Source organism: Balaenoptera acutorostrata, chromosome 18 (genome assembly GCF_949987535.1).
Source record: "Balaenoptera acutorostrata chromosome 18, mBalAcu1.1, whole genome shotgun sequence".
Classification (NCBI taxonomy): Eukaryota; Metazoa; Chordata; class Mammalia; order Artiodactyla; family Balaenopteridae; genus Balaenoptera; species Balaenoptera acutorostrata.
In genome coordinates, this window is record NC_080081.1 from 76,984,574 (window position 1) to 77,006,218 (window position 21,645).

The 21,645-nt window shown below is 37.8% G+C and overlaps 1 protein-coding gene across 6 annotated transcripts in view; it reads right to left on the reverse strand.

Moving 5' to 3' along the window:
- Positions 1–21,645, reverse strand: part of CDK8 (cyclin dependent kinase 8) — a 99,281-nt gene that overhangs the window by 40,255 nt on the left and 37,381 nt on the right. For 5 of the 6 annotated variants that reach the window (XM_057532996.1, XM_057532995.1, XM_057532994.1 and 2 more), the window contains exons 2-3: positions 13,044–13,119; positions 1,144–1,254 (exon numbers count right to left, since the gene is read on the reverse strand). In XM_057532996.1, coding sequence (XP_057388979.1) covers positions 1,144–1,254; positions 13,044–13,119 — 187 coding nt within the window. The remainder of the gene's footprint in view (positions 1–1,143; positions 1,255–13,043; positions 13,120–21,645) is intronic. The other variant, XM_057532997.1, reaches the window with a different exon arrangement.

Here is a 21,645-nt window from a genome sequence, read left to right on the forward strand (position 1 = left end):
GATTTTCATCTATATACATTATTAATCTTATTCCCAAGATGGCCTTTCAGGTTTTTTTAAAAAAAATGTAGCTGTTATATTTAATAAAGGAGTAAATTTTATAGTTACTTAAGGCTTCTGTAAATCCTATTTTAAAAATAATCTGCTGAGTAAATGTAAGATACTGAGTCAGCTGTTTGTATTTTACCTATTTAGACAGGATAAATTTAAATTCTTAGCTTATAATAATGTTTATCAATACAGAATCATTTTTTCGTTATATTAGCTAAACTAATAAATATAATTACTTGACTTTGAGAATCAAAGTCTGGTGATCTAAAAATATTCTTATCATAAAATAAAAGCCACAACAAAATAAAAGCCACAACAGACTCTATTTCCATGACAATCTCATTTTGTAGTAGACCTCTCTTCTACAAAGAATTCTTCCTATATAAGAATATGCCAAATTCAAGTGTGTACAATATTGAATTTCTGCCAATGAAAATAAGAAATACATTAGAATACTGAATATCAATTGTGAATGATACCCAATAAATGATTAACAAGTTTTCTACTGTACTTGTATAGAACACTTAGTTTATAAGGCTTTTGAATACAAAATTGTTCTCCAGGAAAATCCTGTAAAAAAGAGCAGTAAAAGTATTATATTTTACAGATGGGGGAAACTATAGCTTCAGAGCCATTAAGAGATTTGCCTAAGGTCACATGACAAATGACAGACAGATCTCATTAGATCTCAATCTAGTCCTTCAAACATAACATATTGATTTCCCTATCACCTTCTCATCTTACATTTCTTTACATCACAAAAAAAAGGAAATATGCTGCTTCTAAATTTTATAAGAAAATAGTTATTACTGTTAATTTTTCTATTTTATCAAAAATCTAAAGCTAGGAAACAATATTGAAGAGTTGTTTGTTTTCTGTAGTACGTTACAAAGGTCAAACTGATATGACCAAAAGTAAAAATACAAAGCAATACTCTAGTGTTGGTAACTCCTCAACCACATTCTAGGAAGTTACTTTTATTTTAAAAATGTAAATCTCATACGAAGATGAGCTCCCAAAATTGTTTTCAGTCAGTCCCTCTTAATCCCCAGCTGAAACCATGGCTCCATGTCCACCAACAATTCACCTTACCCAGAGGTCATGTTCAGCGTAGTCAAACAGAAGCCATACTTTCCTATCAGCATGAGACAGAAACACCTTCTGAAGAGAGATGACATTTGGATGCTTAAGCTCTCGAAGTAACTGCAAAACAAAGGAGACTCATTAAAAATCTTTGCCATAAAAATAGCATTAAAAACCCCATACCATTTGTAATTCAAAGGCAATACAAACCTAATGGCAATCAATCCTAAAATTCTAATAAGTACCCATACAATTTTGAGATGCCCATACAAATGAGTAAAAATCAGTGGAGAAAAGATACTGAAAAGATATAACTGTGTAAATCTGTCTGTACGGTTGCTATTGTTTAGCTGGTTTCTTTTTTTGTTTTGTGTTAATGTTTTTATTATGGTAAAATATATACATAACATAAAAATTACCATTTTAACCATTTTCAATTCAGAAGCATAAGTACACTCACAATGTTGTGCAATCATCCCCACTATCCATTTTAGAACTGTTTCATTATCCTAAACAGAAACTCTGTACCCATTAAACAATAACTCCCCACTTTCCTCTCCCCCTCAGCCCCTGGTAACCTCTATTCTACTTTCTGTCTCTATGAATTTGACTATTCTAGGTACCTTATATAAGTAGAATCATACAGCATTTGTCCTTTTGTGTCTGGTTTATTTCACTTAGCATAACGTCTTTAAGGTTTATCCATGTTGTAGCATGCATCAAAATTTCATAGCTTTTTAATGGCCGAATATTGGGTTGGCCAAAAAGTTCCTCCGGTTCTTAACTAAAAATTAAAGACACATTTTTCATTTTCACCAAGAACTTTACTGAACAACGTATTCACCGTTTTGTTCCACTACTTCTGCCATTTTTCACGCAACTTCATAATTCCATCTTCCCAAAACTTTTTATCTTTTTGAGCAAAGAACTGTTCCGGGTGCCTTTTACAGTCTTCCAGGGAATGGAAATTTTTTCCATTAAGAGAATTTTGTAAAGACCGAAATAAATGGAAATCCGAAGGTGCAACGTCTGGTGAATACAGCGGATGAATCAGAACTTCCCAGCTAAGCTGTAACAGTTTTTGCCTGGTCATCAAAGAAACACGTAGTCTTGCATTATCCTGATGGAAGATCATGCATTTTCTGTTGACTAATTCTGGACGCTTTTCGTCAAGTGCTGCTTTCAGTTGGTCTAGCTGCGAGCAGTACTTGTTGGAATTAATCGTTGGGTTTTCCAGAAGGAACTCGTAATAGAGGACTCCCTTGCAATCCCACCATATACACAACCCTCTTTGGATGAAGACCAGCCTTTGGTGTGGTTGGTGGTGGTTCATTTCGCTTGCCCCACGATCTCTTCCATTCCACATTATTGTACAGTATCCACTTTTAATCACCCGTCACCATTTGTTTTAAAAATGGAACGTTTTCATTACGCACGCGGAAATACCTTCAAGAAGGTTTTATTCTCTTTAACTTATGCGGAACCCAAACATCAAAGTGATTCACACAACCAAGCTGGTGCAAATGATTTTCAACGCTTGATTTGGATATTTTGAGTATGTCGGCTATCTCCCAAGTGATGTAACGTTGATTGTTCTCAATTAATGTCTCGATTTGGCCGCTATCAACTTCAACTGGTCTACCCGACCGTGGAGCATTGTCCAGCAAGAAACCTCCAGCACAAAACTTCGCAAACCACTTTTGACATGTTCGATCAGTCACAGAACCTTCTCCATACACTGCACAAATCTTTTCGTTTCAGTTGCGTTTTTACCTTTCTTGAAATGATAAAGCACAATGTGCCAAAAATGTTGCTTTTTTTCTTCCATCTTCAATATTAAAATGGTTACACAAAAACTCACCAATTTTGATGCTTTTTTAAAAATGCACACTGATATGACAGCTGTCACAATACAATCTAACAAAATTGTTTCTAATGAAGTTAAAGACAACTCAGTGTTACTAGAGCTGTCTTACGGGAAAACTGAACAAACTTTTAGGCCAACCCAATACATTCCATTCCATGTATACACCACATTTTGTTTATTCATTCATCAGCTAATGGACACTGGTTGTTTCCCCGTTTTGGCTACTGTGAATAATGCTGCTATGAACATTGGTGTACAGGTACCCAAGTCCCTACTTTCAATTCTCTGGGTAAATACCTAGGAGTGGAATTGCTAGATCATATGATAATTCTATGTTTAACTTTTCGAGGAACCACCAAACTGGTTTTCACAGCAGTTCTACCATTTACATTCCCATCGGCAATGCATGAGAATTCCAATTTCTCCACACCCTCACCAACTTTTATTTACCTTTTTAAATTTTCTTTTTGTAATAGTCACATCCTAATAGGTATGATGTGGTATCTTGCTGTGGTTCTGATATACAATTCCCTAATGACTAATGATAAGCATCTTTTCATGTGCTTACTGGTATATCTTCTTTGGAGAAATGTCTATTCAAGTCTTTTGCCTAATATCTAATATGCGGGCTCTAGAGCGCAGGCTCAGTAGTTGTGGCGCATGGGCTTAGTTGCACGCGGCGTGTGGGATCTTCCCAGACCAGGGCTCGGACCGTGTCCCCTGCATTGACAGGTGGATTCTTAACCACTGTACCACCAGGGAAGCCCTCTCTGCCGATTTTTGAATTGGGTTTTTTGTTGTTGCTATTGAGTTGTAATTCTTTACATAGTCTAGATATTAATCCCTTAGCAGATATATGATTTACAAATATTTTCTCCCATTCTACTAGTTGTCTATGTTTTGCCGTCACAAAACAATTAAACTTAAAACAAATCTGTAGCTTGTAATTATTTTAAAAAAACGATCTATAGTCGTCCCTCAATATTTGAGGGGGACTGATTCCAGGACCACCCCCCAACCCTACCCTGCCCCAGGAGGGTACCAAAATCCCCCAATGCTCAAGTCCCTTATACTTTAAATCATCTTCAGATTACTTATAATATCTAATACAATGTAAATACTATGTAAATAGTTGCTGGAGCATGGTAAATTCAAATTTTGCTTTTTGGAACGTTCTGGAAATCCCCCCCCCCCAATATTTCCTATCCATGGTTGGTCGAACCCATGGATGCAAAGGGACAACTGTAACAGCAACAAAAGAAAATACAACATTCATCACCAGCAAATATCAGATAAGAACTAAGATCTGTAACTGTGAGATACAGTACCTATTTTTTCTATAAATTACAAAGGAAAGTTGAATAAAATTTTGTAAACTTTTCACAAAATAATAAAGAGCTTATACAGACAGAAACTTGCAAGTAGAACACATTTGCATGGGTTTATTAACCTTTCTCATCTCCTAGAAAGACATTCTTCTATTTAAAATCTTTTATCTCCTTATTTTATCTCCACTTAATAACCCAAGTGGCCCTAATGATCCGTAAGTTACAAAGCACTCCCACCCCCCCATGCAAAAACAAACACAACAGCAACAATGACAAGAAAAAACTTCTCATGAAGCCTGATATTCTGTCTCTATCAGTTAGAACTGACTTAGTGCCTTGCAAATGTGTTCCAAATACATGACAGACATGTGAGAAAGTCAAGGTTTTAGAACTTAGGACTTCAGTACCTTTTATAAGAACACTTTTCACCAAAACAAGTATCAAGGTAAATGTAATGTTAACAATATATTAGGTGCTCTGAAACGAATTCAGCAAAGGAAAGACTATGAATGGACTATATATTAAGTCATTTATATTAATGATTGTTCTCTGGAAAGTGATGATTATTTTATTCAGGAGCAAGATTAAATTCAAGTTATATATTTCTGCTTTTCGAATATAATTTCAAACTTATGAAACTCCAGAGATATATACAAATTCTCAGAAACGTAAGGTCAATATCTAAAACTGACCATTTGCTAATTAATAAACAAGGCAAAGAATCTGATACAGGAAAGCCTAGACTTCAGGGTCACCCAAGATCAGCCAGCTGGCTGGAAGAGCGGACTGAGCCCTAAGTGCATGTCAGCTCTGGGTCAGGGTTTTCTCCATTACCTCACAACTGGAACACACTTCTCAGCTGGGCAGCTATTTCAAATCCTTTCTGGAAATCAGCAGGGTAGAAATTATAACAAACAAACTCCAAAGCTTTGGCAAAAGCTCTCTCCAATTATTAGAAACCTACATATAAAGCTATTCTTAGTTGTCACCTCCATCTCACCTCCAAGATGAGGTTTAGCTCCTGTATTAAAAAGGAAACAGCAGCAACCATTTTATTAAGCTCTTCCTAGGTGCCAAGTATGAGGCTAAGCATATGACATGCACTATCTCACTTAATCATGAATTACCCTATGAAAATGGTGGTGTAAGGGGATTAAATTATTTGCTCAAGGTCACATTCCTAGGTAGTGGTTAGAATCAGGATTCAAATGCTTCTAAAATTAATTAATTAATTAATTTCTAAAATACAAAGCCAGTAATTTGGTCTAACAACAACACGTCCCAAGGCCTAACACCCAGGGGGAGTAATTCTCCTCATCATCCAGAGACAGAGATATTTTAAATATATACTAGGTTAGGAACTGGACAATGGTAGGCACTGTGTCTAGCTCAGCCCTGCACTGCTAGTTTCTAGCACAACCACCTGGTACGTGCTCATTAAATACCTGGTAAAGACATGAATAACTGAGTTCACGAATAAAGAAAATACACCAACTAAAGGGCATCACACAACACACCCTTTGGCTTCTAAACTGTGGACTAAGATCAATGCTTTCATCAAAAAATCAATCCACTTCTATTTTTAAAAAATCTATCTGGTTAGTCAAATATTAAGTCTTTGAGGGCAATGATTTTAATAGTGAGTAAGTACTATTACTATGGTAGTAAGTAATGGTAAGTGTTATGGACTGTCCTCCCAAAATTCTTGTGTTGAAGCCCTAACCCCCGGAACTTCAGAATGATTCTATTTGGAGATAAGGCCTTTAAAGAGGCAATTAAGTTAAAAACAGGTCAGTAGGATGAGCCCTAATCCAATCTGAATGGTGAGCTTACAAGAAAAGGAGATCAGATGCACAGAGAGATGACCACATGAAGAGGCCACAAGAGGGTGGCCACTTGCAAACCAAGGAGAGAGGCCTCACAGGAAACAACTCTGTAGGCGCCCTGATCTTGGATCAATAGCCTCCACCAGTAAGAAAATAAGTTTCTGTTGTTTAAGCCACCCAGTCTGCAGTATTTTGTTATGGCAGCCTTGGCAAACTAGTACAGTAAATAGCTATCACTACTGAGTAAGTACAACACGCTATGCTGGGAGATGGGTCACTGCAGGATTGGAGATGGAGCTGAGAGTCCCAGTGGGGAAATGCCTCTAAGTAAATATTTACACTGAAGCACTTCCAAAAGACCAGGAAGCTGGGCTACATTTAGCAGAGCTAATGCCTGCCACATGCCAGGCCCTGAGGCAGATGCTGCACTAGGTCCCGGGATACAAAATGTGCCGAGACCTTCTGCTGAAGTCCTCTGGCAGCAGACGAGTTCAAGTGAGCAGGCAGTTCGCGTGCCGTGGCTGCAGCAGTGATAACGGCGTTGACTGAGGAACTGACGTGCACCCGGAGTTTACTGTGTCCCAGAAGTGACCTACGCTCCTCACGCACTAAAACCCTATGAGGTAACTATTACTCTCATTCTACAAAGAGGAAACTACACCACGGGGAAATTACGTCACCTGCTTTGGGTCCTACAAGCCAGTTAAGTGGTAAAGCCAGAATGAGAGCTCAGGTAACCCGGGGAGGGTCGTAAGTGCTCCACGGAACCCCGTGAGGCGGGCGCTCAGAGACACTGGGGGTGGTAAGCAGTTTTCACATCTGATGGACTTCACCACCCCACACAGAGCCCATGGCGTGCAGATGCCTATTCTTAGCACCGTATAAGGTGTTTTTGCCTTTTTGAAGGTTTTATGTCCAAAAATGTTTAATGGAAAGAAGGTTTAAATAAATTTATACAATGGTTTTCATCACAGAAACCACCTAAGTTTTCCTAATTCTACTGGGAATAAAATCTTATAATTTCCTGAGTACTAAGCTCACTGCTAAAAATACAAATGTTTTAAAACATCATTCGTCATAAACTTAATTCATTCTAACTATGCCATACAATATCACACTTAATCTGAACTCTAAAAGTAGAAATAAATAAAAAATAAATAGCATTTAAAACTATCTTGTCAATAAATACCACTTACATGGTGAGTGAGAAATAGGCAAGAAAACCTCTAATATTCTCAAAATAACATTGATTTCTAATATTAAAATTTTACAATATAGCAAAAATAATAAATTCTAAATGTACGCCCTAAGTATGAGAGTTGAGTTGAAATTACTATAAAAGCATCAGTAAAATTATTCCAAAATTATTTCAGTTTTTTTTTTAAGCTGTGGAAACTTTTCTTCAATTGAATTCCTGCAAATTAATTAAAGAAAAATATAAAAAACCTGAGGTGCCTAGGCTAAAGCAGATGTAAGCTTTAACAGTAGCTGAACCACAAGGCGGCCCCTTGGTACACTGACAGTCCACTGAAGAAGTCTGAACACCACTAAGCCAAAGGGATCATGACTCACAGGAAGTTCTGGAAATACACAGCAAGCCGCTTAGAATACAGTGAGGATGAAGACATGCAGTGCTCTTAACTGCAGTAGAAATTCTCAGAGTCCTTTCCTTCCCCCCTCCCTTCTACAATTATTTACTAAACAAAAGACTGTGTGTGAGAACTAGCACACACTGGTGAAGCAACGCATTCCAGTCAGGCAGAGGTAGGGGCCACAAACAGAAAATAAGTTAACAAACAAATAAAAAGAAACTCCTTATAATTATAATTTGTAATAAATGCTATGAAAGGAACAAACTGGGTATAGATCGTAAGAGAATAATGGAGGTGAGTGGTGGGGAAACCGGACTTCTCAGACAATGGACTTCCATAATAAATGCGAGGAGAGAGGTCTAAGAAGACTTGCCAGACAGATGGGATCCTTTTTCCTTTTGAATTTTTATTATAGAAAAATTTTCAAAAGTAAATAGAATAGTAAAATAGAACTACCCCCATATATCATCATCCACTCACAGCCTATCTCATTTTATCGATATTCATATCCACTCCTCCCACCCCACCCTGAATTATTTTGAAGTAAATCTCAGACATATGATTTCATCTATAAATATTTCAGTATATATTGCTAAAATATAGTCTCTTTTCTCCGACCGCAACAGAAAAAAATTAGTAGTTGACAACAATAAATTATCTGGAAAGCCTCACATATTTAAAAATTAAACAATATATTTCTAAATAATCCATGAATAAAAGAAAAAAAACACAAAGAAAATGGAAATTATTTTGTACTAAATGATAATAATAATACAATGTGACAAAATTTGTGGAATGCAAGTAAAACACTACTTGGAGGCAAATTTATAGTTTTAATTGTTTATATTAGAAAAGAACTGTTTTAAAAAATCAATTACCTAACAGTCCACCTTAAGAAGATAAAAAAGAGGGACTTCCCTGGTGGTCCAGCGGGTAAGAATCCACGCTCCCAATGCAGGGGGCCTGGGCTCAATCCCTGGTCGGGGAACTAGATCCCACATTCATGCCGCAACTAAGAGTCTGCATGCCGCATCTAAGAAGTACGCACGCCACAACTAAGAAGTCCACATGCCGCAACTAAGAGTCTGCATGCCACAGCTAAACATGCCACAACAAAGATCCCAAGTGCCGCCACTAAGACCTGGTGCAGTCTAAATACATAAATAAATATTTAAAAAAAGAAGAAGAAGATAAAAAAGAAATGCAGGCCAAAAGTAAGTAGAAGAAATAATAAAGATAAGAGCAAAAATCAATGATACAGACAGAGAACACAAATTACCAAGTCCACAATGAAATAGGGACACCACTATAGAAGCCACATTTGTGAAAAGATAATGAGAATATTATTAGCAACTTTGTGCCAATAAATTCAATAACAAACAAAATGAACAAATTACATAAAAAATAGGACTTATCATACACAAGACCAAATATTAAATGTGAAGAGCTCTATATCTATTAAGGAAATAATATTGGTCGGTGAATTCTGTCCAACATTCAAGGAAGAATAACTGCCAGCCATACAGAAACTCTGTCAATGCAGAGGATGAAGAAAGGCTGCCTAACTTGTTCCGTGAGGACAGCACAACTTCGATACCAAAGACAAAAACATTACAAGAACGATAATCATAGGCTAACATTCTTCAAAAGACCTAAAATTCCTCAGCAACACATTAGTAAATCAAATCGAGTGATATATAACCAAGCAGGGATTATTTCAAAACTGCAAAACTGGATAAATGTTAGAAAATTAATCAATGTAGTCTACCAATATAACAGAATAAGAGAAGAACTATAAAGTCATTTCAGGACATGTAGAAAAAAAGCATTTGATAAAATTCATTACCATTTACAAAAAAATAGAAGGGAACTTCCTAAGCCTGACTGATGGTATCTATAAAAAACTTATAGCTAGCATTTAACTTGATGGTGAAACACTGCTTTCCCCCAAGACTTGGAACAAGTAAGATGCCTGCTCTCACCACCATTCAACATCTTCTGAGAGGCTCTAGCCAATGCAAAAGAAAAAATCAAAAGCATAAAGAGAGAAAGAAGTAAAACTATTCCTATTCATAGATGACGTAATTATTTATGTAGAAAATCCCAAAGACATCACCAAACCTACCAGTGAATTTAGAAATTTATATAATATAAAATATTTTTAAAAAATCAATTCTGAATACAGAAGCAAATACAGAAGCAAACAAGTGGAAAACAAAATTTAAAAAATAATCCCATGTATAATAATGTCAGAAAACATAAAATCCTTGGGAATGAATTTAACAAGTGTGTAAAGCCTCCACACTAAAAAACTATAAACATTGTTGGGAGAAATTTTTTAAAAACCTTAAAAAATGGAAAAGTATGTCTTTCTAAGCCATGAAAGTAAGACATACTTTCATGGCTTAGAAGTTTCAATATTATTAAGATTCAATTCTCCCTGAATTGATGCAAACCATAATGTTAGCAGGCATTTTTTAGAAATAAAAATTACTAGCCAATTCAACAATGTACATGCTAATGCAAAGGACCTAAAATAGCCCAAACAATCCTGCAACAAAAAATAAAGCTGGCGGCATTATACCACTTCACTTCAAGTCTTTCTGTACGTAAAGTAGAGTTATCTGGTATTGGCTGAGGATAGACAAAGCGATCAATGCAACAGAATAGAGCCCGGAAATAGTCCAACACTTACAGTCATTTAATTTTTTACAAAGATGCCAAAGGAATTCAATGGGAAAGAATCTTTTCAAAAGATGATGCTACAATTGTACATTCACATGGGGTGAGGGGAGGAGATGCTCAAACATTACATCAGACTACAAACAGAAATGAAATGAACAGATCATAGACTTAGAAGTAAAGCTAAAATTGTCAGACTTTAGAAGAAAACAAAGGGAAACATCTTCACAATTAGTGAGTAAAGATTTCTTCAGCCAGACACAGAAAACAATAGTCATAAAAGGAAAAAACTAGTAAATGAGACTTCATCAAAATTAAAAATTTCTGCTCACCTTAGGCTGAAGAACCACAATCAAGTACATTAAAAATAAGCTTTCATACTCCTTATTGTGCTTAACTGCATTTACAGTTATCAACATAGATAAAAAGCTAAGAATGTCTGTTCCTGAAGTGAATGGAGTTTTGTTTGATTTTAAAACTTTTTGTTGAAGAATAATAAAGACAGAGGAAAGCACATGAACGTTAAGTGCACAGCTCAGTGAGTTTTCACATGTGAAACCCACATGACCAGACCCAGAGCAAAACCAAGGAACAGAATAGCATCCTGAAAGCTCCCCCTTGTCTCCCCTTCTGGTTCCTCCCTGCCCCTCTGAAGGTCATCCCTATCATGATGACCAACATCACTGACCATAGTTCAACAGATTTTAATTCTTTAAAACCGACTAGAATATAGAGAATAGTAGATGCTGCAGAACTGAAGTTAATGTACAGATATCTTGCCTCAAGATACAAGAGTATAAGAATTTTATCAATGAAATGAAATATAATTTCCAGTACAGCATACCTTTGGTTTAGAATGCCCTCCATCTCATTCCTAGTCTTCGCTCATGGAGGTAATTCTTACATGTCCTCCAAAATCTGAAACCTTCCTTGATTCTCTAGTTTAGATACATATACCCTTTTCCCATTCTCTATTCCCTCCTACCATAGTTCTCGGCACACCATTCCTATTATTAGAAGAATTATAAGCCTTTCCTCATCAGTGTGCAAACACTTAAGGCCAGGGATCCTGACTTGCTCTATGTGTTCTGTTTACTTCTTCTTGGTTTAGTTCCTGTCAACATGATACACAATAAATGACTCTTAGTTGAAAACCCAGTGGTATAGAATCTGTTAAACGAGTAATATTATTTAAATTAATACCTCCAGGTCACAACAGCCTATATCTGTGTAGACAGAGGGCTGAAAGCAATAAAAGTAAAGATTATGGGCTTTCCTGGTGGCACAGTGGTTGAGAATCTGCCTGCCAATGCAGGGGACACGGGTTCGAGCCCTGGTCTGGGAGGATCCCACATGCCAAGGAGCGACTAGGCCCGTGAGCCACAACTACTGAGCCTGTGCATCTGGAGCCTGTGCCCCACAATAAGAGAGGCCACGACAGCGAAAGGCCTGCGCATTGCGATGAAGAGTGGCCCCCGCTTGCCGCAACTAGAGAAAGCCCTCGCACAGAAACGAAAGACCTGGGCTTCCCTGGTGGCGCAGTGGTTGAGAATCTGCCTGCCAATGCAGGGGGCGCGGGTTCAAGCCCTGGTCTGGGAAGATCCCACATGCCGCGGAGCAACTAGGCCCGTGAGCCACAACTACTGAGCCTGTGCGTCTGGAGCCTGTGCTCCACAACAAGAGAGGCCGCGATAGTGAGAGGCCCATGCACCGCGATGAAGAGTGGTCCCCGCTCGCCGCAACTAGAGAAAGCCCTCGCACAGAAACGAAGACCCAACACAGCCAAAAATAAATAAATACATAAATAAATTAAAAAAAAAAAAGACCCAACACAGCCAAAAATAAATTAATTTAAAAAAAAAGAAAATGTGATTTAAGAAAAAAAAAAAAAGTAAAGATTATTACAATATATATTCTAGAATGTTCTGATTAAAGACAGAAAAGGCAAGTTTGGACCCGTAGTTTCACAACAGTAAAAGCTGAAGTAAAGTCTCAGAGAATACTCACTTTAAATGTAAGAATAATTATTTAATAATTATTAAATTATTAAATTATTCTTCATTAACATGAAGAATATTTTCCTTCAGAATCAAAATGAGATGCTAATTACCATATGGCAATGGTATGCCTCCAAAAAGGGGGGGGTATATAATTTTACTTATTCAAATGAACAGACAGATACAATGGAAATCAAATAACAATCTCATTTTAAGTTCATAAGTAATGACATTAATCTCATCTTATTAAAATAGAAATATTAATTTTATATGAATTAACATGTAACATAATAAAAAATTTTATTGCACTCGATGAAATAATAAGAATAACTGGATCCTTAACTATTTAGTGACATTTTTTGGAAAAATATATAGTTGTATAAACAACTGAGATTTACTTAACCCCAAATAAGTGAATTTGCATAGAAATTTTTGCTAGAACTACATGCCACCTTCACTTCTCTTTAAAAAACAAATATATTTTGCTATAGATAGTAGATATGAAAAATATTTCTCAACTTTCAATTAATGTGTATATGTGACAAATACAATCAGAGACCTATATAGGTGACACCCATAAGTCAGTTAATAATGATGATAAAAAGAGCTTCACTTACTGCTATTTCTCTACATGCCGACATAGAGATCCCGGTTCCTTCTATTTGTTTTAAAGCATAGTCTTTATCATCTTTCCTGTAAAAACAAAGTTATTTTAATATACAGATAAATCTAAATGTATGTGCATTTTTAATAAAATAAAATAAAAATAAATATAAATCACATACACTTTGACACCTTTCACATATAATCACGTAATTTCATACGGGAGAAACTTTAGCTAATCTATTCCAATCCCATTACTTGATGAGGGAAGTTAGATTCCAAGGAATAAAAAGACTTGTCCAAGGCTCTATGGTTATTTGCAGAAGAGAAAGATTCAGAAATGAAGCTCCTGACTTCCAATAATAGGTTCTTTCTGCTCTAATATGTATACACTTCCTGTGTGTGTGTGTGTGTGTGTGTGTGTGTGCACATGCATATATAAAACTTGGTCTCTTAAAACCCATTCGGATATCGGGGTGTCAAAAAAATTACGAAATGAATGCATCATTCATAAAGTACAAAATGGTTATGATTTAAAACATGTTATATAGTTCATATCCCCAAATACCTTCAAAGGGATTCACTCGACATATGTTTACTGAGCACTTACTGTGTCTCCAGAACTGTGCTAAGTCCTGGGGACACAAGGGAATTCCTTCCTTTATGGAGCTTTCTGTGGCTACTGGTGGTGAGAGATAACTAACCCACCACAAGACAATATGATAACGCTATGATGACAGAGCAAGTACGAACCGCAGAGCTACCCAAAAGTCACTCTTTTGCCTGGGGACCCAGGCAAAGCCTTCTCAGAGGAAATCCCATCTCACTGAGGCCCGAATGGCAGTCCTCAGACTTCCTGGGCTCAGCACCCTTTTACTCGCTTAGATGTCACCAAGGACCCTGAAGAGGTTCTGTTTGTTCTATCAATATTAACCCTCTTAGAATTGAAAAATGGGAACTCTTGAAAACCACAGCCTACAAAAGCACACATCCATTATCCACCAGAGCAACGGCATCATCACGTGCCACGTCACCTTTGAGAAAAACCCACTGTATACCCGCGAGAATCAGTGTGAAGAAAGGCGTATAACACAGCACTGTTATGAAAACAGTGTTGACCTTGCAGACCCTCTGAAAGGATGTTGAGGACACCTAGAGCTTCCCAGATCACACTTTGAGAACTGTGGGGTATGTGTGTGTGTGTGTGTGTGTGTGTGTGTGTGTGTGTGTTAAGAGGGGAACAAAGTGTGAAGGCACATGAGGTGAGGGAAAAGCACTTGAAGAACATACATTAAACAACGGGAGATGAGGCTGGGGATATAGTTAGGAACCAGATCATAAACGTCTTTTTATACTCCAAGAACAAGAGGAGACGCTCCGTTAACAATTTTTAAACAGGAGAATATCAATCCTCCTCTGCTTTGGCGGCCTTTTAAATGTTGGGGGGCAGTAAATAAAGACAGGAAGTCGAGAAACCAGCTAAGTCCACAGTGTCCAAACTACTCAGGTGGGAGATGCTGGCTGCTGCCGAGGGGACAGACTGGAGTGACGGAAGGCAGACCGGCAGCACAAAGGACAGAACCCTGGGGATGAGGAAGGAGATGGGGTCGGACATAATGGCTCCTGCCCCAGGGAACAGGCCAGCACATCATCATCCCCCGGAACAGGAAACACAGCAGGAGGAAAGGCCCGAGGGAACAGGAAGATGACGGCTCCGCTGTGTGCAGGCTGAGTCTGGTACCTGTGAGACAGCTACGTGGGGATGGCAAGCTGAATAAGCACGTCTAAAGCTCAAGAGAAAGCTGAAGATATCAGCATATACATACCGTCAACCAAGCCAGGAGAGTGCATGAGGGGAGACCAAAGAGCAGGACTGGTAAGGAAAAGATTTTCAAAAAAGGCAGAAGAGTAAACAGTATCCAAAGCTGCCGAGAAGTCTAGCAAGGTGAGCAGTGAGCAGTGTCCACTGGATTTAGCAGTGATGAATTCACCAGGGGATACTGGATTAGGCAAAAATAGTCACAGTGACGTACTGGCAGTCTATACTGCAGAAGGCTGGGGAATGAATGGGGCATAAGTCAACTGAGACAATAGAAGTAGGTAATTCTTTGAAGGTGATAAAATAAGGCAGCAGCTGGAGTAATACACAAGGTTAAAGAATTTTTTTTAAGATGTAAGAAACTTGATTATGTTAAGTACTGAAAGGAAGAACCCAGAGAAAAGGGGATGAGAGGGAAAAACGAGAAGAGCAAAGACTGAAATGCTGGGGAGAGATTAGATTCAGAGCGAGAAGGAGAAATGTGTCTTCCATTGTTAACAGGAAGACAAAGGAGGGAGGAAAGGATAGATACAGCTGCAAAGAAGTTGGTTCAGAGGCAAAAAGCCAGGGGAGTTCTCATTTTGATGGCTTTCATATTTTTCTGATGTTGGAAATGAGGTCAAATACTAAAAGTAAGGGCAGAGTGATAGATCCGGAGTTCTGAAAAGAGTGAAGGTTTGACTGAACAGATGAGTAACTCCTTATAAAATCAATAAGTTTAATACTTTATCATTTTAAATTATCAATAAAGCTTACGTAACTTTATCTTTCCTTTTATAACATATTTACACCATATCCTTAGTTGTAAAAACAAATCACAATTACATTATTTTTCTGAAAAAAGATTTGTTTTACGACAATCAGATTTACAAGTACTTTCTAGTAAAGCACCACGGGCACACATTATATTAAAAATACACTAAGAATATCTGTACTTAATGTTCACCAAGTCTGAATGATTTCTGAAAGACTTAAAGGAGACATTAAAGATGGTGACACAAAAATAAAATGAAATTGGGATCAGAATAAATCTATTAGAGATTAGACAGTTCATGTGCATGGTACTGATTTAACCAGATAGTCAACCCAGGAGTGTAACAGGTTCTGTTATATCTACTGTTGAGGATAACTTCCTAGACTTGAGCCTTCTAAGGTGAGAGAGAGAGAGAGCGGTGGGGAAGCAAATAAATTAAACCAGAAACTAACTCACTCACCTCCTTGACAACAACCCCTGGACTTTCTCCCCGTTAAAGACAGCCATGTGAAAATTTCTTCAAAATGAGCTAAAAAATTCTAATCTGCAATCAGTTCTCTCCCCCATCCCAAGTAGTTACATGTTTTATATTTTATAAAAGTAAGTTATCAGAAAGGTAAAATAGGAGAACATAAAAAACTTTGAAAAGATGTGTGATTATCAAAAAGGCAACTGCCTCTTAAAACTCACCTAATAATAATTACCATCATAACATAATAGTGCTTTGTGGTTTACAGAGCACACTTATTTATCTAGCCATCCACACAACCCTTTTTTGTAAAAAGGCACCCTGGAGAGGAAAAAGATTCGTTCCCTACGTTCAGTCACGATCCAGTCGAAGTAGTCAGATTGTATCGGTAATAACTGCAGTACGGTGCTCTATATAATAGTACTATAAACAGAGGGAATGATCAACTAACTATACCTTGAAGGGTTGAAGGAAGATGAAAGAAAGCTTCAGAAAGAATCTACTTAAGCAGAGATTCTTAAGACTTAAGAAGTTTGTCAGGAAAGGAAGGAGGGGCTGGGAAAAGAAATCAGTAGTTATATGAGGCATCCCAGGAAGTGGGAAAAGCATGTACAAAAATACAGAAGCACAGACAGGATCTGGCATGCTCAGAGAATAGCAAAGACGGGCAGCATCTTAAAATCATGGAAACACACGGACAGCCCTGAGGTTTGCCTACCTTAGAAACAGACAGAGGTAGGGTGGGAGGGGGACTTTCAGGCCAGCTGTCTCCAAAGGGTGCAGAGTATGTATACTTCACTTCAAGGAGTGTACAAAACAAGTGAGTATGACAAGAAAACATCACATTTAAAGATAAATAAACAAAGCTGAGAGCAAGTGTGTCATGTGAGAAGACCAAAAAGAAGAGGGCGCAGCCATGATGAACACCTGCCTTTAACAGATGGGAGGGGAAGTCAAAAATATAAAATGGCTATAAAGGAGTGGTTAAAAAAAAAAATGAGTAGTGTTTTGGTAAAATAGAGTACTGAACACATATCAAACTTCACTCCCCTCCTAACACCCTACTAAAACTATGGCAAAGAAAAAATTTTAAAGACATAAACTCATAAGGATGAAAAATGAGAGAGAAGACAGCATAAAAATTTGGAAACTAGAATGTAAGTGGACAAACAGTAGAACAGTAGCTGATGACAAGGATCCAAGAAAATCAAAGAAGAAGCTGATAGTGAAGAAAGCTGAGAACCAATTAGATTTGCAGAGCCAAATCCTCCAAAGCAGAGACTTGAGAGGACAAGATCCATCTGGAAGCAGAACTGGCTGGGCAGAAGATAAACTGAAGAGACAGCGTAGAAAACAGAGCAATAAAACAGAGTTAGAGAAATGTGAAATAAAAACAGGGAAATTAGAAAACCAGTCCATGAAATCCAACACACAAATAATTAGGAGTTTCAGAAAAAAAGAACAGAGAAAAGAGAGGAAGAAAACTTACAAACTAATTCAAGGAAACTTCCCAAACTGAAGGACAGGATTTGTAAACCTGAAGGGTTCAGTGAGTTCCTATCACAAATGAATTAAAACAGATGCACATCAAGACAATATTTAGGCATTTAAGAAAAGTGGAGACAAGCAGTAGATTTTACAAGCTTCCAGTGAAGGTGGGTAATGGGCCACTTAAAAAGGATCAATATTATTCAGCCACGAGAAAGAAGGAAATCCTGCCATTTGTGGTAACATGGATCATGCGTAGACCTTGAAGGCATTATGCTAGGTGAGACAAGTCAGACAGAGAAGGACAAATACTGCATGCATATCACTTATATGTGCAGTCTCTCGTAAATACAGAAAGTAGAATAGTGGTTACCAGGGGCTGGGGGCTGGGGGACTGGGGAGATGTTGTTTAAGGGTAAAACTTGCAACCAGAAGATAAAAAATCCTGGAGCTCTAATCCTGGAGATCTACGCACAGCACAGTGATTATATACAATAATACCGTATTGTAAACTTTAAAGTTGCTAAGAGACTATATCTTAATTATTTCCATCACAGAAATGATAATTATGTGACGTAATAATTCTGGTTAACATAATAATTGTTCAACCTTATCACTGATGTAAACAACTATCTTCCCTTGCCAGATACTTAATCAGCTCTACATGCTCTCGGATTAGGTGTTTGGTTATTTTTGAAGCATCATTAGGGAAAGACTTGAACCCCCATGGAAATGACCTTGCCATATTCTGCAGTAAAACTCCTTGGATCCATAGCTCTCAATTACAACAACACAATACTTCCTCAAGTTACTGGAAGACTGTCCAGCCAGAGACCCCAAATTGAGGATTGCTAAGAATCGTCCAGAAGATGGTCTTAGAATGAGAAAGCTTATACCCAAGACCTTTGGATCAAGCAGCATGAGAGAGAGAGCTTCCACCCCCCAGGGCTTATGGAACAAAATCTAAATGGCCAGAATCAAAGATGGTCAGGCTTCATAGTATAAGTGTGTTTCATGTTTGGTAATTGCAATCATTGTTGCTTTTGTTGTGGTCATCCATGTACAATGCTTGGTGTCAGTCTATCTATCTCTTGTAAAAATAAAATACAGTGTGTGTGTGTGGAAAAAAAAAAAAAAAGAAAAAAAAAAAAAAAAAAAAAAGAAAAGAAATAGGTATCCAGATTTAACTTTTTCCAAGAGATCTATACGTTATCATAAAAGGATTTAACTAGATTGTTGAATACTAAAAATAATATATTTCCATACATACTAACAACTTGTAATCCTTGACTTGTAATTCTATACTAACAAGAAGAATTATATCAATCACAAAAGTAAAAAAAAAAAAAAAAAAAAGATGGTCAGGCTTTAATCTGCATGCTTTCCCCACCTCCCCCCACCGCCAGCTTTTCCCTTCCTCTCTGCTGCTTTACATTTCTGAATTTTTAACAGATACTTGTTATCTCTAACAATGATACCTATAATATTGCCCTTTGCATCCCCAGTCACTCCTTGTATGAGTCTCATACTTGGCTGCAATTTGCTCAGGATTTCACTAAAATATGCAAACAAGCCAACTGTTGAGATTGTAGCCACCTTCTTTTGGGTGCAACTCAGCTCACTCTAGTTCTTGGGCAATTACACTCAACTACTAAGCAACTCTTTATTTTGTTTTGTTTTGTTTTAATTTCTTTTTGGCTGCGTTGGGTCTTTGTTGCTGCGCGCAGGCTTTCTCTAGTTGTGGCAAGCAGGGGCTACTCTTCGGTGTGCGGGCTCTAGGTGTGCGGGCTTCAGTAGTTGTGGCCCGCGGGCTTCGGTAGTGTGGCTTGAAGGCTCTAGAGCGCAGGCTCAGTAGTTGTGGTGCACGGGCTTAGTTGCTCCATGGCATGTGGGATCTTCCCGGACCAGGGCTCAAACCCACATCCCCTGCATTGGCAGGCAGATTCTTAACCACTGCACCACCAGAGAAGTCCATAAAATGGTAAACTAAAATAGTAAACAAGACAGACAGCCCCTCTGATGTCAAACCGAGGAAAGTTTCTGTCTACACCAAAACCACACTTGGGACCTTGGCTCTTGGCTTAGAAGTAGACTACAAACTGTCCATAATCTCTCAGCGTTTGTCAGTGTTCTAGAGCTCAAATGCGATCTCCAGAGTCTTATATGTGCACAGCCATTTTTGCTTCGCATGATTCAATAACTGACCTCACAACAACAAAAAGTATTCACAAAGAACTGACTTCAGTCCAACAGTAGATGAGATTCTCTGAAGTCTCCTGATCAAAAGAATTCCAGCACAGAGAAGATCTGGATTTCACAGAACAACGTCCTTAATGGCTGAATCTGGCCAAAAAGAGGGACTGAGAAAGTGAAAATAAACCCCACTGAAAATCAGATTGTAATATCCCTAACAGATTAGTGGCAAGGCCAGTAGAAAAGGCAAACAGGAAATAAAGTTTTGCCCAAGGCCACACCAGAATGGCAAAATGACTAAAATGGCCCTTTTTTGAGTGATTGCTGCTCTCTTACCAATGAGTCCCCAGCTCTGCTTCATTCCTCCTATCCCTGAACAGAATACTCAGGCACCCAATTACCAAACTGACCCCACCTCACAACAGTATCCAATGCAGAGCTGGTCTACGTCCCAGTCTTTCCTTAGAATCATTCAGCCCAAACCTACCTACAAAGCCCCACTTGCTCTGGTTCCCAGGTGTGCACTTGCCCTTGCTGCAGCAGGCAAGTAAACTTTCCTACAGGTGCATTCCGGTGGCCTGTAACATTCATGATGCCCAATTACCTTACGTGAAGTCACAATGCATTAAAGCAAATTGAAATAACAGTCCCTTTAATTTACATCGGGTCAGCTCTCAGAGAACACATTCTAACTAGCCATGCTATACTTTGCTTAAAATTCCTTGCCGTAGTTAACACGTTTTGCTCTTTTGATCATTCTGACAAATGAAATCCACAAGTTAACTTTCTGGTTAATGACATAAGCTTATTTAAAAGATTATTAGACCTACTAATTCTTGATTTGGGGGCATTCCTGTGCTTGGCACGGTATAGCCCCTGAGATACACCAGTGAGCAAGACAGACCCAACAGGAGGTACTTTCAAGTCTCTTGGCAACTCCAGAGGCCAAGCTCCAAGAAGTTACAAAGCTTCTTGTAAACCTAGCTATGAATCTCTCTCCTCTGCATTATCTTGTGGGATTTAAGCTCAATTTGTTAGCTCTCATACTTCAAACACATCTTTACCTTGTTTGGAAAAAAAGCTATGCAGAGCTTAAAAAGTATTCCTAACCTTGGAAACTAGAAAGAAACTCCTGGTCCTTTCTGTCTGTTTAGTTACAAGATTACAGTAACATGATCAGATATCACTAAATGTAGGGGGTTTCCATCAAAGACAACTACCAACCTATCTTTCTTAGATCACCTTCCCAGTGTCATTTTTCTGAACATAACTCTACAAAGAGTAAAGTTATATAATCATGGCATCCTGACTTCAAGAACTATATTTTGACACTGGTCATATAATCATTCTTTTTCTCCTTAATATTCGTGCTAGAAGAAATGGGCCAACACTGAAAACAGAAATTAATGTGTAATATTTTCCTCCCTAATAACTGGTCTTTCCTGCTATTTCGCATATCTGCCTAATTTATTTCTACTTGGCCCCAAACATTTTCTTCTTAAAAGTAGCATTACATCGGGCATGTGAATACACCTGAACATTTCTTAAATATTAACGTGTTGTACTCCAAGTATTATTGTGAATAAGTACTCAAGATTGATGTGCTATTAAGGTACCCTATAAATGTTTTTCCCTTAATCTACCTTTTAAATTCATAAGAATGGGAGCCTATTATAATGGAAGAAGAGAATGGGACAGAGATTAGAGGATGAAAAATAAAGAAAAACGTAGGGCCTCGTACAGACTGACAATGCCAGGATGCCATGTATCGAGCAGTATTTTCAACTCAATTCTATGTACAAAAAACAGCAAAAACAGTCAGTTAAATGGAACTATCACTACTCAAGTACAAAAATAAAACTTCATAAAATTACAGGGAAAAAATTATGGTGG